The sequence below is a fragment of the Tamandua tetradactyla genome, chromosome 13 (genome assembly GCF_023851605.1).
Source record: "Tamandua tetradactyla isolate mTamTet1 chromosome 13, mTamTet1.pri, whole genome shotgun sequence".
NCBI lineage: Eukaryota > Metazoa > Chordata > Mammalia > Pilosa > Myrmecophagidae > Tamandua > Tamandua tetradactyla.
Genome location: NC_135339.1, coordinates 24470668 through 24483886, shown reverse-complemented (window position 1 = coordinate 24483886; position 13219 = coordinate 24470668). Strand labels below are relative to the sequence as shown.

Below are 13219 nucleotides of genomic sequence, written 5' to 3'. Positions count from 1 at the left end.
TGCCTTTTCCATCCACTCCATGATTTTCCTTCTGATTTCCTTTTTAAACTTTGGAGAGTCATGCCTGACTCTTTCTTCTTTCTGTTGCTTTTTCTTTCTTGTCTTTAAAATTGACCCTTTACTTTTCTTTCTGACCCTGTGTAATATTTTCTTTTTCCTTTTGGAGAATTCAGCCTGAAATGGAAAAACATGTTTGACTGCTTTATGAGATAATAAAGTTCAAAGTTTCATTTTCTATACTTAAGAATGATATATTACATGATTTATTCAAGTATGAAATAAAGAATCATAAGCAAACATATGTAATCTGGGTAGTCTTCACAACTATTTCATAAGCCCTAATAAAGACCTTTATAATTTCTAGTTATGATTACTGGTACATACTATCAGAAAGTCTGGGGAAGATCAAATTAGACAGGTGTTTTTATAAGAAATTCAAAGGTAATATTGGGAAGCTTTATCACAGTTTTTCTGAGATAACATTCAAATGTCAATATACACTGAAATAGCCCTTAAGATACAGAGCTGGGAACCCATAAGAATTACCTTATATGTAAAAATATAGAAGAATCTTCTGCCTGATTCTTTCTTTAAAAGCATTTGCAGGCACCTATAGGCAGGCCTCTTCACACTAAACAATATGCTTTTTTTGATAAGATAAACAGAAGGTATTCAGGTATCTCTCACATATAATTCTAGAGAAATTTTAAATAATCTTAGCTAACAACAGGATATATATACAAATGTCATACTTCTCTCACCTTTCCATCAAAGCGTTTTATTATATACTGATCCAGGCCCAAGTCTGTAAAAGAAGAAACAAATATATAGTTATTGAACATAACTTAAGTGAAATGTATAAAATGCAGGATCTCAGTTTTGCTTCCAATTGTTCAATTAACTCTACTAGATGGTATCCCCACAACATTTATTCAAAGGTCACAAGAACAAAAATTTTGTCACACTTCTCAGAATCAACATGTCACTGCTAAAAGATATCAAACTTTTTATTTTACAAATGAGAAAATGAAGCTCTAAGAGGATAAAGAAGGTAAAAGTTGCATGTGCAAATTACACAACTAGTTAACAGAAGAGCCCCTGGAGTTCTCTTTTCTTTACATCAAGGTTCTCTACTATAATCTCTAAAGGGAGAGATATTAGTTTAATCTGAATGCATAATAATTTTTTTGCATCAAATTAAAGTGAAAAGAGTTCAATACTAAAAGAAATTATGCAACACAACTAAACAGAAACAAATAGCCCATCTTGATACTACCTTTTAAAGTTGGGTTAAATAATAAATACTGACCTTGGGAATAATGAGCCCTGAATTCTGAGCACTGTGAAAGATACTTAAGTAAATATATTACGTGTCCTCGAGGGCAGGGTTCTTTTTTATTTGTCCCTGTTCTCGGCTTTATCCCCCTTACTTGGAACAGTGTTTGATCAATAAATCTTAGTAAAAGAATGAAGGATTAGGACACAGTCTCTGCCTTAAGGAGTTATAATTTAGTTTAAGACATATGGCTATGATAATTAACATTACAAGGGAGAATGGAGAATACAATTAGTTCAATAAGAGTATGCTCCGGGAATTTTGAGAGCAGAGAAATTAGTTCTCGATTATATGTATTTTGTTTGTATAATTATTCAGTTCTCTTCTTTCGGTTCTCACTGTATTCAGGCTAGTTTAGGTCCTTATCTCATTATGCCCATAGTATTACAAAAGTCAGATCATCATTGCTCTAAGAGGAGACTTTTTGTACTTCTGCTCCATACATTTGTTTATACATTCTCCTTCCTGTGAAATGTGCTTCATCTTCTAGAAGCCTGCCTGGAATAAACTGAACCACTGACAGCAAAAGAAGCAGTGATAATTCGGGAAAAATTGGAAAATTTTAAAACAATTGTAATTTGTAACCTTGCAGATATTTAAGAAGATATTATGGTCATAAAGACAGAACAGACGGCAAATGGAGAAGTAAAGGGAAATTTAAGAACAACAATTTCATCTTACAAAATGTGGAGCTAAGGGTACATGGGTGGGTCAGTGGTTAGAATGCCTGTGTTCCATGCAGGAGACCTGGGTTCAGTTCCTGGACCATGAACCCGAAAATTAAATAAATAAATAAGAGGAGCGAAGAAATACAGTTGCAAGTTGATGGGATAAGAAATATAGGATAGAGCATATTATAATAAATATAAGCCAAAGAAGGGCCAAAACACTATTAAAAGTTGGAAAACATTACAGCCAACAAGGTGCCAGTCCCCAGAACTGAACAACTAGCAAAAAACTATCATGGACATTTTCTTCAAAATTCCAGAAAACAGTTAACGGGTTGAAGTAAATGGGAAAGTGCTGAGTCAAGAAAACTCAGCTTTAAACAAGGTAAGAGAAGCTTGTGACACCCTTTCTGGACCCCTCCCATCCCCCAGCAGGGTAATGTGACGCCAACCTGTACTCCCATTGTGGCCCTACTCTGAAGGGAGCCCACACATACAGTAGTCAAATTGTTGAAGACTAGGGAAAACGAGAGAGCTCTAAAAGCTGCAAGAGAAAAACAATGTGTTATGTACAAGGAAGTCTCAGTAAGATTAAGCAGAATTTCTCATTAGAAACCATGGAAGTAAGAAGGCATTGGGACAAGATATTTAAAGTGCTGAAAGTAAAACTGCCAACTGTGGTAGACTGAAACTCTTATGTATCCCAGAAAAGGCCATGTTCTTTTAATTCATTCCTGTGGATGCAGACCTATTGTAGTTAAGACCTTTTGATTAGGTTATTTCAACTGAGATGTGACCCACCTCATTCAAGGTAGGTCTTAATCCGCTTACTGGATTCCTTTATAAGAGGGTAAAACACAGAAGCAAAGAGATGAAATTAAGAGAAGCTTACAGAAAAAGGGCCCAGAAAAGCTGAGAGAAAAGGAGACGCACAGGAGCTCAGAGAGGAAGCCACAGAAGACAGAAATTGGAAGTAAGGAAACTCAGAAGTAGAGGACCAGCAGACATTACCATGTGCCTTCCCACATGACAGAGGTATCTTAGATGCCAGCAGCCTGTCTTCAGAGATAGTATTGTCCTGTTGATGCCTTAATTGAGTCATTTTTATGGCCCTAGACCAGTAAATGTATAAGTTAATAAAACCCCATCATTAAAAGCCAACCATTTTTCTGTATATTGTATCTCATCAGCTTTAGCAAACCAAAATACCAACCAAGAATTTTATTTCCAGCAAGAAAACCTTTCAAAAAGGTGGAAGAGATTAAGACATATCAGGTACACAAAAGCTGAGGGAATGTGTCACCATTAGACCTCCCAACAGGAAATACTAAAAGGAGTTCTTCAGACTGAACGGAAAGGATACTAAACAGTGAATCAAAGTGGCATAAAAAAAAAAACAACAAAGACTTCTAATAAATGTAACATATGGGTAACTCTAAATGCCAGAACCATTGTATTCTATTTTTTTGTATGTTAACTCCACTTTTTACTTCTTATAGGTTCTAAAATCCAATGCATAAAAAGTAATGATGTATTTCAGGCTCAAAACATATAATGTACAAAGACATAATTTGTAACAAATGCAAAAAAAAGTAGGGGTATAGGAACAGTGCATCTGCACATTACTGAAGATAAGTTGGTATCAAATTAAATATGATTTCTATAGATTTAGGATGTTAAATTTTAACTGCATGATAAAGAAAAAGAAAATACATGAAAAATATTTTCAAGAAAGAAATGAGAAGGGTATCAAAATGGTACAATATAAAAAGCCAAATCAATACAGAAGTAGGCATTAAAAGATTAATGATGGTCAAAAAATATAAGATTTACAAACAAAAAATAGCAAAATGGCCAAAGAAAGTCCTGCATTATCAGTTACTTTAAATGTAAATGGCTTAAACTCCACAGCCAAAAGGCAGAGACTGGCAGAATGGATAAAAAAAGCTCAGTCCAACTATATGCTGTTTATAAGAGACTTACCTTAAATTCAAAGGCATGAAAGTGAAAGGATGGAAAAAAATATACCATGCAAGTAAGGTAATAACAAAAAGAAAGCTAGGAGATAAAGTAAAATAATGTTATCTGGGACAAAGAGGATACTAAATACTGATAAAGAGGTCAATTCAATGAGAAGACATAAAAATTATACACATGCAACTAAAACCAGAGTCCCAAAATATATGAAGCAAATATTGACAGATATGAAGGGAGAAATAGACAGTTCTACATTAATAATGGAAGATTTTAATATGCCACTTTCAATAATGGATAGAATATCTAGACAAAAGATCAATAAGGGAATATAAGAGTTGAATGACACTCTAAACCAGCTAGACCTAACAGACATATATAGAATACTTTACTCAACAGCAGAAGAATGCACGCTCTTCTCTAGTGCACACGGGTCATTCTCTAGGATAGACTATATGCCAAGTCACAAAACAAGTATTCATAAATTAAAAAATATCAAAATCATACAATATATTTTCTCTGACCATAATGTTATGAAGATAGAAATCAATAACAGAGAGAGATATGGAAAATTCACAAATATATGGAAAGGTAAAGTTTGGTATATACCCAAAATAATTAAAAGCAGGGACTCGAATACATATTTGTCCATCAATATACAAAGCGGCATATTCATGACTGCCATAAGATAGAAGGAACCCAAGTGCCCATCAACCAATGAACTGATAAATAATATGTGATATATACATACAATGGAATGTTATTCAGCCATAAAAAGGAATGAAGTTCCTTTTCCTGTAACAACACAGATAAACCTTGAAGACACCATGTTGAGTGAAATAAGTCAAACAAAAGGACAAATACTGTATGATTTCACTGACATGAAATAATTACAATACACAGACTCCAAGAGTCAAAACCTAGAATATAGATTATCACAGGATCATAAAGTTTTGGTAATGGATAGTAGTGACAGTAGCACAACATTGTGAATGTAACAGCAATCAATTATATATGTGAATGTGGTTAAAAGGAGAAATTTTAGGTTGTATATATGTTACTAGAATAAAAATTGAAACAGAAAAATTAAAAATAGAAGAATGCAACACAAAGAGTGAACCCCACTGTAAATTATGGACTGTAGTTAATAGTACCATTATAAAAACATTCTTTCATGAATTGTAACAACTGTTTTCACAATAATGCAAGGCGTCAATAATAGGGAGGATATGGGAACTTAGTATTTTATGCATGATTTTTCTGTAAACCCACAAAAAAATTTCTAAAAAAAAGAAACTGTGTGTGGGATAGGAATACTTGGAAATGTATTTTCTATGTGATTTTCCTGTAAACCTGCAACTTAACTTCTCTTTAAAAAAATTAATTAGGCAAGAGCAGCAGCTGAACCGAAATGGAGCAAATGCCACAAAATGGAGAAGGCGCTGAAATTAAGATCACGAGAGAGGCATACCAGAAGGCCTTTTTATTTGTTAACAGAGGATTAAATATAGACAAATCAGGTCAGAAGGAAGAGGCAAAAAACTACTATAAGCAAGGAATAGGACACCTGCTCAGAGGAATCAGCATTTCTACCACGGAGCCTGAGCACACAGGACCTGGGTGGGAGTCTGCTTGACAGATGCAACAGAAAATGAAGGAAACACTACAGAATGTGCGCACCAGGTTGGAGATTCTGGAGAAAGGTCAGCCACATCTCTATGGAATGATCTTCAGGAGGTGCCCAAATTATATCCAAAATTTCCCCCGAAAATTGTCAGAAAAGCTATCTGAATCTCAGTCCTTCAGTTCACTTTCTCAGAACTCTGAAGTAAATGGAAGCACTTCAAATACAAGTAGGGGGTTGGGGCCTGGGCCTGGGCCTCTGTCTTTACCATCTCATAGTTGTTCAGCAGAAGCACCTCCTGCTTACAAGCCTCAGGCTGCTGGGGATCACTACACTGGGTTCTATGGTACAGATTCTGGCAAATATTCATCAGTGGGGGAAGACTTTTAGGAATCATTCCCAGCCACCTCCTCTTGAGACTCTGGGGCTAGATACAGATGAGTTGATTTTGATACCAAATGGAGTACAGATTTTTTTTGCACTCCATCATATCCTGGATACCTTCAAATTGTGAGGTTCTTAGATAATTCTCTTGATACAGTTCTAAATTGTCCTCCTGGATTTCTTCAGGTTTGTGACTGGTTGTACCCTCTAGTTCCTTCCTGATAGGTCTCCAGTACTGAAATGTACTGTGGGAGCCTACATGTTTCCTGATACAATGTTACAAGCATCAGGATGCTTTGTGGGGGTTGTCTTGTCATCTGAATTACCTGAAGATGATAGAGAACTCTTTGAGGATCTTTCAAGACAAATGTCAACCTTAGGCTCCAGGTCAACTGGAACAGGGCAGAAGGAGAAAGCAAATTCCACATCCCTGGAGGAGCAAGATGATGCTACTCTGACCAACAGCAGGAAGCACCTGGCACTGATGTGAGACAGTTGGGTCTTTCATTGGACCTAGGCAGTAAGGATGTGCATCTTAAAGAAAAACGTGGGAAAAAAGGCTAAAAACACTTCAAATGAAGAAGCTAATCTGAATAACGTTGTACCCTGTGAACCAGTGTTAAAAGAAAAAGCAAAGGAATTACCTGAATGGAGTGAGAAAGAGGCTCAAAACATTTTGTCAGGTGCTTCCTGGGTAACTTGGGGTTTAGTTAAAGGTGCTGAATTTACTGGCAAAGCAATCCAGAAAGGTGCTTCTAAACTCTGAGAATGTATTTAACCAGAAGAAAAGCCAGTGGGAGTTAGTCCAGCTGTGACCAGGGAACTTCATCTAGCAAAGCAGGCTACAGGAGAAGAACCAAAAGCCAGTCAATTTCTGGTTGATGGAGTTTGCACTGTAGGAAATTGTGTTGAAAAATAACAAGCGCCACACGTCAAGAAGCATGGAAGTAAACTTGCTCCATTATCTCTTAAAATAGACAAAGATGGGAAGTCTCCCCTGGATGGTGCAACGGCCATGGCAGAAAGTAGTGTTCAAGGTCTGTCTGACAGGGATTGGAATGTGCAGCCAAACGCATCGTTAACAATGTTTCTGCAGAAACTGCACAAACTGTCACATACAAATATGGGCACAATGCAGGAGAAACTACACATGACGTAGTGGATTCTGCCTTCAATATCGGCTTGACGGCCTATAATATCAATACATCGGTGTCAAAGCAATGGTGAAGAAGACTGCAAAACAAACAGGACATGCACTCCTTGAGGACTATAAAATAGCTGACAGTTCTCAGGGCAAAAATGAAGAAGAAGGAGCTAGTGTGTACATGGCTGGCGAGAAGGATGAGCCAGGAAAGGATAAGCAGAAAGGAAAACCAGAGAAGAGTAAGGCAAAGAAGAAGCCATGAAGGTACTGCAGCTTGTCCCCCTGCCTTCTATGCGGGGATGAAGCTCTGCTAAATTGGCAAAAGTGGAATTCCCCATGCATCAGCCAGTATTTTTGAAATGTATTCATTTCTTAAATCTTAGGGCATGGATTCTACTTACAAGGAAAAAAATAAATATCCTTGCATTGTGCCTTTAGAAAGATACAGTTGTATTTAAGTATGCTTTTCTAAGTGTGGCTAAAACATTTTTGCAGTTAAAATATGACTAACGATATGTGCTATAAACCTCATTAACCTAATGTTAAACTATTTTTGTATCTGCTATCGTTCAGAAAGCAAAGTAGGAAATTATATTTACATAAAATTTGGCATTTAGTAGCCTTAGTTCTATTTATCATTCGTTAGGAGGAATGACTTAAAATATAGTCCACCCTTTTTGCACTAATTGTAGATTTTGTTTCTCAGTGATTATCAGAATTTTCAGTATATAAGCTGAACAAACAGCTGTGATCATAAACTAAAGAAATTCTCAGATAACATTTTAAAAGACTTTTCAAAACAGGGAATAGACTGATCATGAAAAATAAGATGAAGTTCCATGAAATTATTTGCTAGCTTACCTTTGGTAGGAAATATGGAATGGTCTTTTGTGTTTAAAATGAATTCAGATGGATTTTTAAGACTTTTGGATTTGAACTAGTATTAAACTACTTGGAGAAATGTTCAGATACAAATGGTATTTGTATAAAACTTCAAAATGGTTATTATTAGCTTAACTGGGCAAAAAAAAGTACTTTATTATATCTACTTCTGTAAGTTTTTCCAAAAGGCTAAAACTTACAAAAAATTGAATTCATTGATGGTAAATCTATTTTTATTTTGGGATTTGGTCACTGGAATTTTACATATTAAAAAGTCAAGAAATTACATTATTAGAAAAGAAAGCTTTTAATCATAATCAAGGTAAAGAATATAAAGGATCTTAGTCCTGAACCATGGCGGGTGGGCATGATAGTTTCTACTCCAGCAGAATACAGGATCTTTGCGGACCTGTACACTACAAAGAGGTAACTAAATATCTAATGGCTTTTTTATTTTGCTGATTTTAAAAGATGGATATTGTTTTTTCACAGCTATATTTCATTCCAATCACTTCTGATCCTCTGGTGACTACTTAGTTTAGTAGACTTTATTTGAAACTATCTAAATAATGCACTTGACGGGAAAAAAAACTGTCTGAATTACTTGGCCTTAAATATATTCACAGGTTTATATTTTGGGAAGACACAGAATTGGTGGAGACTTTTCCTAAGGCAAGGAGACTATACTCATTGCTAAAATGGAAATAAAACTGAATTGATAAATAGCTTGCATTTAGTCTCTACCTTGTTCAAGTTTAAGAAGTGGGACCACAAATAGTGCAGCCTAAAGTTTAAAAAATTACCTTAGCTCAGGTGTGAGCAAACCAATCCAGCCATCTGCATGGTTTTGTAAATAAAGTTCATTGGAGCACAACCACACTATTCATTGATATATTGGGTCGAGTACAAGGGCAGAGTTGAGTAGTTGTAACAGACAGACTACCTGGCTCTCAATCTGAAAGTAGTGACTATCTGCCTTGTACAGAATGTTTGCTGACTTCTGCCTTAGACTAAAGAAAATGGCTTTTTTCCCACCTTTCACTGAGTCACTAGAAGATAGGCCTCTTCCAAAGAGCTTTTTAAATCTTAGGAAATACTTCATATATAATTGGATAGAACATGCAAGGTATGAAGCATAAAAAAATTAACTTCCATAAACCCACTACTACTAAAGACCTTGAAAGTTACCAATTACATATACATGCGCTTCTGTCTTATCTCCTTTCCTCTCAACCCCACCATTATTTTGTTTGCTGTCATTTTGCCTTTTATTTTAACAACGCATGAATAGATCTCTAAATAACAGTTTTATTTTATAGTTTTAAAGCTCTATACATATAGTGACAATGAGAAATCTTATTCAACTTGTTTTTTTTAAGTTTATCATTCATTTTCATGTTTGCTTATATGATTGGTCTTGCAGTACATCTTTCCACTATGAGCACACCAATATTTACATATCCATTTTCCCATCAGTCAATATCTGGTTTGTAACTTTTGTTGAGAGAAACAGTACTTCCTTGAATAACCTTGACTGTGTCCCCTAGTACTTTTGTGCTGATTTGATTCATAGGAGTAGAGTTATTGGGACACAGTTAGCTACAAGATAACACCATGCTGTTTCCCAACAAGACATTTGTTTGAGCAATCTTTCCATTAAAGTCTTTATCAACATTTGGTATTACATGATTTAAAAATTTTTTAACAATGTAGTATATGTAAAAATGGTATTTTCCTGACCTCTGATCAAGTCATTCACTTTTCATGTTTATTCATCATTAAGTTCCTGTACTGTAAAATAGCCGATTTGTGACTGTTCACAATGTTGCCTTTTCACATTTAAGTGTTTAATTCATCAAGAATTGATTGTGTGTAAATTGGGGGGAGGGGGGTATGTGTATGTGCAAGAGATGAGGTAGGAATTTATTGTTTTTTCCTTATGAATAATTGGTTATTCAAAGCTTATGTATCGAACAGTCCTTCTGTTCTCCATGACCTGTAATGCCATCTTTATATGCCATGTTTCTGAATATGTTTGGGTCTGTTTCTGAGCTCTTTCCTGTTCTACGAGCCATTTTCTTTATTCCTGCGCCGGTAGTCCACTGTTAAAATTGTTATAGATTCATACTATGTCCTTACTGTCTGTTAGGCCAGAGGGCCAATTTTCTCCACATCGTTCTTCGAGAATATTTGGCTTATTAAATAAATGTAAGATCTTTCAACAAAGAAAAAATAAAATAAAAATCATAAATTAAAATTAAAAAAGAATAAAGATCTCAAATCAGAGACCTAACCTTACAACTGGAGGATCTTGAAAAAGAAAGCAAACTAAATCCAAGGTGAGAAGAAGGAAAGAATTAACAGATTAGAACAGAGATAACTTAAACAGAAAATAAAAAACAAAATAGGCAATAAAAACAAAGTTGGTTCTACGAAAAGTTGAATAAAATGAACAAACCTTCAGCTCAACTTCCAAAAAAATAAATAAATGATGCAAATAACTAAAACCTGAAATGAAAAGGGAGCTATTACTATCGATCACACAGAAATAGAAAGGGTTAGAAATGGATATTATGAACAACCATACACCAACAAATTAGATAACCCAGATGAAATGGACAAATTCCTAGAAATATACGAACTACCAACACTGATTCAAGAATAAATAGAAACTATCAATAGACCAATTACAAGTAAAAAAACTGAATTACTGAAATCTTCCAATAAATAACCAGATGGCTTCACAGGTAAATTTAACCTTCCAACAATAATTAACACCAATCCTGCTCAAACTTCTCCAAAAGAGTGAAGAGAAGGGAACACTCTGTAACTTATTTCATGAGGGCAACATCCCCTTAATACCAAACCAGATAAAGTACCACAGGAAAAGAAAATCACAGACCAATGTCCTTTATGAATATAGATGGAAAATCCTCAACAAAATATTAGCAAATCAATTCTAACACCATGTTAAAAAGATCACACGAGGTGCAAGGGTAGTTAAGTGGTGGAATTCTCGCCTGCCATACAGGAGACCCGGGTTTGATTCCTGGTCTATGAACGCCCCCCCCCCCTAAAAAAACAAACAAATAAACAAGCAAAAAAAATAAACAAAATAAAAATTCAACAAATGGTGCTGCAATAACGGGATACTCACATGGAAAAATGATGAAATATGACTCCACCATACAATATATTAAAAAAAAGATCATACACATAATCAAGTGAGATTTATCACACATATGGTGGGTGGTTCAAAATGAATTAATGTATGACACCGCATTAACGGAATGAAGGAAACAAAACACATGAGAAAATGACAAGTGCTGGAGAGGATGCGGAGAAAGAGGCACACTTATCCACTGTTGGTGGGAATGTCAAATGGTGCAACCACTGTGGAAGGCAGTTTGGCGGTTCCTCAAAAAGCTGAATATAGAATTGCCATACGACCCAGCAATACCATTGCTGGGAATATACTCAAAGGACTTAAGGGCAAAGACACAAACGGACATTTGCACACCAATGTTTATAGCAGCGTTATTTACAATTGCAAAGAGATGGAAACAGCCGAAATCTCCATCAACAGAAGAGTGGTTAAACAAACTGTGGTATATACATACGATGGAATACTATGCAGCTTTAAGACAGGATAAACTTATGAAGCATGTAATAACATGGATGGACCTAGAGAACATTATGCTGAGTGAGTCTAGCCAAAAACTAAAGGACAAATACTGTATGGTCCCACTGATGTGAACAGACATTCGAGAATAAATTTGGAATATGTCCTTGATATCAGAGTCCAGCAGGAGGTAGAAACAGGGTAAGATAATGGCCAATTGGAGTTGAAGGGATACAGACGGTGTAACAGGACTAGATACAAAAACTCAAAAATGGACAGCACAATAATACCTAATTGTAAAGTAATCAGGTTAAAACACTGAATGAAGCTGCATCTGAGCTATAGGTTTTGTTTTGTTTTGTTTTGATTTTACTATTATTACTTTTATTTTTTTTCTCTATACTAACATTCTATATCTTTTTCGGTTATGTTGCTAGTTCTTCTAAACCAATGCAAATGTACTAAGAAATGATGATCATGCATCTATGTGATGCTGTTAAGAATTACTGATTGCATATGTAGAATGGTATGATCTCTAAATGTTGGGTTAATTAAAAAAAAAAAAAAGAACGGGTAATTGGAGCTGAAGGGATACACACTGTACAACGGGACTGGATATAAAAACTCAGAAATGGACAGCACAATACTACCCAATTGTAATGCAATTATGTTAAAACACTGAATGAAGCTGCATGTGAGGTATAGGTTTTTTTTGTTGCTGTTGTTGTGTTTTTTGTTTTTTGTTTGTTTTTGTCCTTTCTATTATTGTTTTAATTCTTATTCTGTTGTCTTTTTATTTCTTTTTCTAAATCGATGCAAATGTACTAGGAAATGATGAATATGCAACTATGTGATGTTATTAAGAATTACTGATTGTATTTGTTAATTCTTTTTTTAATTAATAAAAAAAAAGTGCATATGTACATTGTCACAGAGCAAAGTAAACTGAAATTGGCTGCTATATTTTATATAATCATTTCTGCAAATACCCAGTTTTGGGATACTAATATTTGACATCATTAATTCTTATTAATTTGTTGGAATTGTTTATTGTTAATAATGCAAATAGATAACTTTAATTATCCTTAAGTAACATTTCACTATTAATGGTTTTAAATGGGTGATAAGCAAACCAGTTTGAAATAAGATCTGAACATGTGCCATTGTATTATAACAGTATACACTTTCTTGACAGTTAAATTTTAAAAGACTTTTTTTTTTGTTTTTGGTAGCATGTATTGTATATGTTTATAGTATATGTAGTAAATAAAAATATGGCCAAAAAAAAAAAGAAAGTAGAAAGATTTTATATAATCATTTCTGATTATATACACAATGGGAGACAATATTTGGAAATGACATATCAGATAAAGGTCTAGTATCCAGAATTTATAAAGAGATTGTTCAACTCAACAACAAAAAGACAGCCAACCCAATTACAAAATGGGAAAAAGACTTGAACAGACACCTATCAGAAGAGGAAATACAAACAGCCAAAAGGCACATGAAGAGATGCTCAATGTCCCTCGCCATTAGAGAAATGCAAATCAAAACCACAATGAGATATCATCTCACACCCACCAGA

At 34.8% G+C, this 13219-nt stretch overlaps 1 protein-coding gene and 1 pseudogene across 4 annotated transcripts in view; one reads left to right on the top strand and one right to left on the bottom strand.

Moving 5' to 3' along the window:
- The window catches only part of MICU1 (mitochondrial calcium uptake 1), a 284544-nt gene that overhangs the window by 183307 nt on the left and 88018 nt on the right, over positions 1-13219 (bottom strand). For 3 of the 4 annotated variants that reach the window (XM_077124976.1, XM_077124978.1, XM_077124979.1), the window contains 2 exons: positions 762-805; positions 4-174 (listed from right to left, as the gene is read on the bottom strand). In XM_077124976.1, coding sequence (XP_076981091.1) covers positions 4-174; positions 762-805 — 215 coding nt within the window. The remainder of the gene's footprint in view (positions 1-3; positions 175-761; positions 806-13219) is intronic. The other variant, XM_077124977.1, reaches the window with a different exon arrangement.
- Positions 5378-7796, top strand: LOC143653741 (spartin pseudogene; annotated as a pseudogene).